General features: G+C 59.5%; 2 protein-coding genes across 2 annotated transcripts in view, besides 1 other annotated feature; both read right to left on the reverse strand.

Annotated features, from left to right (window-relative positions):
* The window catches only part of TraAM80_10037 (putative glycosomal phosphoenolpyruvate carboxykinase), a gene marked incomplete at both ends in the record, with an annotated part of 2082 nt that extends 664 nt beyond the window's left edge, over positions 1–1418 (reverse strand). Inside the window, one exon of the mRNA XM_029386689.1 lies at positions 1–1418. This exon is cut by the window's left edge and continues 664 nt beyond it. Within this exon, the coding sequence (XP_029233477.1) occupies positions 1–1418 (1418 nt within the window).
* A 388-nt stretch (positions 1419–1806) lies between these two features.
* Positions 1807–1863: a microsatellite.
* Positions 1864–2067: 204 nt separating this feature from the next.
* TraAM80_10038 (NUP-1 protein) lies at positions 2068–2654 on the reverse strand (the record flags this gene model as incomplete). The annotated part of the gene is made up of 1 exon (XM_029386690.1): positions 2068–2654. A coding segment is annotated over one exon (587 nt), but the record flags the coding sequence as incomplete, so codon positions are not given.

Below are 2654 nucleotides of genomic sequence, written 5' to 3' on the forward strand. Positions count from 1 at the left end.
AGCAGGTGCGTCGGCACATTGGCGACGTGCTTCGGGATGTGCAGGCCCCAGCCGGGGTACACCTCGTACTCCCCCTGGTCGAGCGAGCCGTCGTGGATCGCGTCGATGATCGCACGGGTGACACGCAGCGGCATCCGCTTCGCACCGCGGTCCGCGCGGCCGCCAGCGTAGCCGGTGTTCAGCAGCCACACGCGGCTGTTATGCTGCTTCATCTTATCCGCCAGCTGCTCACCGTAGAACGTCGCGTGGCGCACGAGGAACGGCCCACCGAAGCACGACGAGAAGACCGGGCGAGCCGTGCGAGTGTTTCCAGCCTCAACGCCAGGAACGTTTGCTGTGTAGCCAATCACGAACCAAAACATCGCCTGCGCGCTCGTCAGCCGCGCCACTGGCGGCATCACGCCAAACGCGTCGTTCGTCAGGAAAATGATGTTCTTCGGGTGACCGGCGACGGCCTTGCTCAGTGCACCCTCGATGTGATACAGCGGGTAGGCAACGCGCGTGTTCTTGCAAATCGACTCGTCGTAGAAGTCAATCTCACCCGTCGTCTTCTCCAGCACACAGTTCTCCGCCACCGCACCGAAGCGCACTGCGTCGTAGATCTCCTTCTCCGTCTTGGGGTTCAGGCCGATGGCCTTGGCGTAGCAGCCGCCCTCAATGTTGAACACGCCGCGGTCCGTCCACACATGCTCGTCGTCGCCGATCAGGTTGCGATGGGGGTCCGCCGACAGCGTCGTCTTGCCGGTGCCGCTCAGCCCAAAAAAGACCGTCACGTCGCCGCGCTTGCCCACATTCGCGCTCGCGTGCATGCACAAGTGGTTCATGCGCGGCATAAGCTCGAACATCACCGTCAGGATGCCCTTCTTCATCTCACCAGCGTACTCCGTGCCAAGGATCACCTGCTCGCACGTCTTAAAGTTCAGCGCCACGCACGTCGTTGACGTCACGCCGGGAATTGACGGGTCCGCCTTGCACTCACCGGCGTTGTAGATGACGTAGTCCGGCTCACCAAACCGCGCAAGCTCTTCGGGCTTTGGCACAATGAGCATGCTGCGCATGAAGAGTGCATGGTACGGGCGCGTTGTGATCACACGCACCTTCAGCCGGTACCGTTCGTCGTGGCCAGCAAAGCAGTCCACCACAAACAGGTGCTCGCACGCATCAAGAAAGTCCTTTGCAAGCTTCCTCACCCTCGCGAAGGAATCCTCCGAAAGCTTTATGTTCACACTGCCCCAGTCCACGTTGTTGTGCACGTCATCCGTGTCCACGATGCGCTTGTCCGCCGGAGAGCGTCCCGTCTTGGCGTACGACAGCACTGCCAGCGCGCCTCGGGCCGTCAAGCGCGAGTCCTTCTCAAGCTTAAGTGCCCACTGCACGAGCTCGGGGGTCGTCAGGTTCCTGTGGAAAATCGGCGGCATCCTCGCTCGTATCGGTCTCAACTCCCTGCTCTTACTTAGTATTGTTGTTGTATTTACTGTAGTGATGTTGTTAAACCTCTTGTGTGTGCTTCCACAGTGAAAAGGAAAAGTAGATGTGTGCGAGTGCAGCGTTACAGATTGGTCCTACTCCGGGTCGTTATGTTTTATTCCATTTTCTTTCCTTCCAAAAGAAGATTCTGCGTTTTGCCCCGCCTCCTGCTGCATAGCTCGTGGGTGGTATGTACAAAAGTGTACATGTGTAGGTGAGGAAGTTGCGCAACGGACCGTCCAGTTTATTTTCCTCATTACATAAATAAATTTTGGTTACGCTTCAGGTTCCGCGGCGGTGAAGGCAAACATCAACTCCGTGCAGGCCGCATGTCTGATGTTGTTTTCTTCCCTTTCGTTCTATCTTCTTTTCGTGTTCTCCTTTTTGTTTTGCTTCGATTTACCTCGTTCCTGCCGGGTTGAAAATTAACATTTGGCGTGCGCCGTGCCTCTTTGACAACTTTTGCCCTTCTTCTTCTTTCGCTTTACCCCTCTTCTGTCGCACCCGCAAAACTCCCTCGCGGTCTCGCCTGTCTGGCTGTCTGGTTCGTTACGCGCACGTGCTAGCTGCCGCAGGTCGTGTGTCTGTGGGTGGCTGCTGTCACGTCCGAGACCTGCTGGAGCGTGCCCGCTTTGCCGCCGGCCGTCTTGTGGCTGCCGGCGGCGCTGCAGGTGCCGCACGCTCCTCGTTTTCGCCCCGCGTCGGGGTTGGTGTGAGGCTGGGCTCCCTTGCGCCGTGCTGCGAGGTCGGGTGTTCGGCATGGACCAACAACACGCGTGCCTTGACCACGCCGAGCTCCTCCCGCAGCTCCTCGTTTGTCCGCTGCAGCTCACTCACCGTCTGCTCAAGGTGCGTGCTCCTGCGCGACGTCGTCTCCAGCCGCTGCGTGTCGACGGTTATCTGGTCCTCGAACCGGTCGAGCTGCGCCTCGTTGCGCTGAAGCTCCTTCTGCTTCAGCGCGTGCACAAGGAAGGTGACGCGACCCTGCAGCATCTTGCTCCCCGCGTCTGTCACCTCCCTCGCGCGCTTCCGCCGCCGCCAGCCTCTCCCCTGCTGATCACTTGGCGTGAGGCAGCCCACCTCCTCCCGCAGCACCCGCAGGGGACCGACAGCATGCGCCCTTGACTGCGGGAGACCCCCAAACACACACACACACGCAAAACGACAACCACAAAAGGGGCGCAAAA

This window comes from Trypanosoma rangeli (genome assembly GCF_003719475.1).
Source record: "Trypanosoma rangeli strain AM80 chromosome Unknown Tra_15.4_contig_00764, whole genome shotgun sequence".
NCBI classification, from domain to species: Eukaryota; Euglenozoa; class Kinetoplastea; order Trypanosomatida; family Trypanosomatidae; genus Trypanosoma; species Trypanosoma rangeli.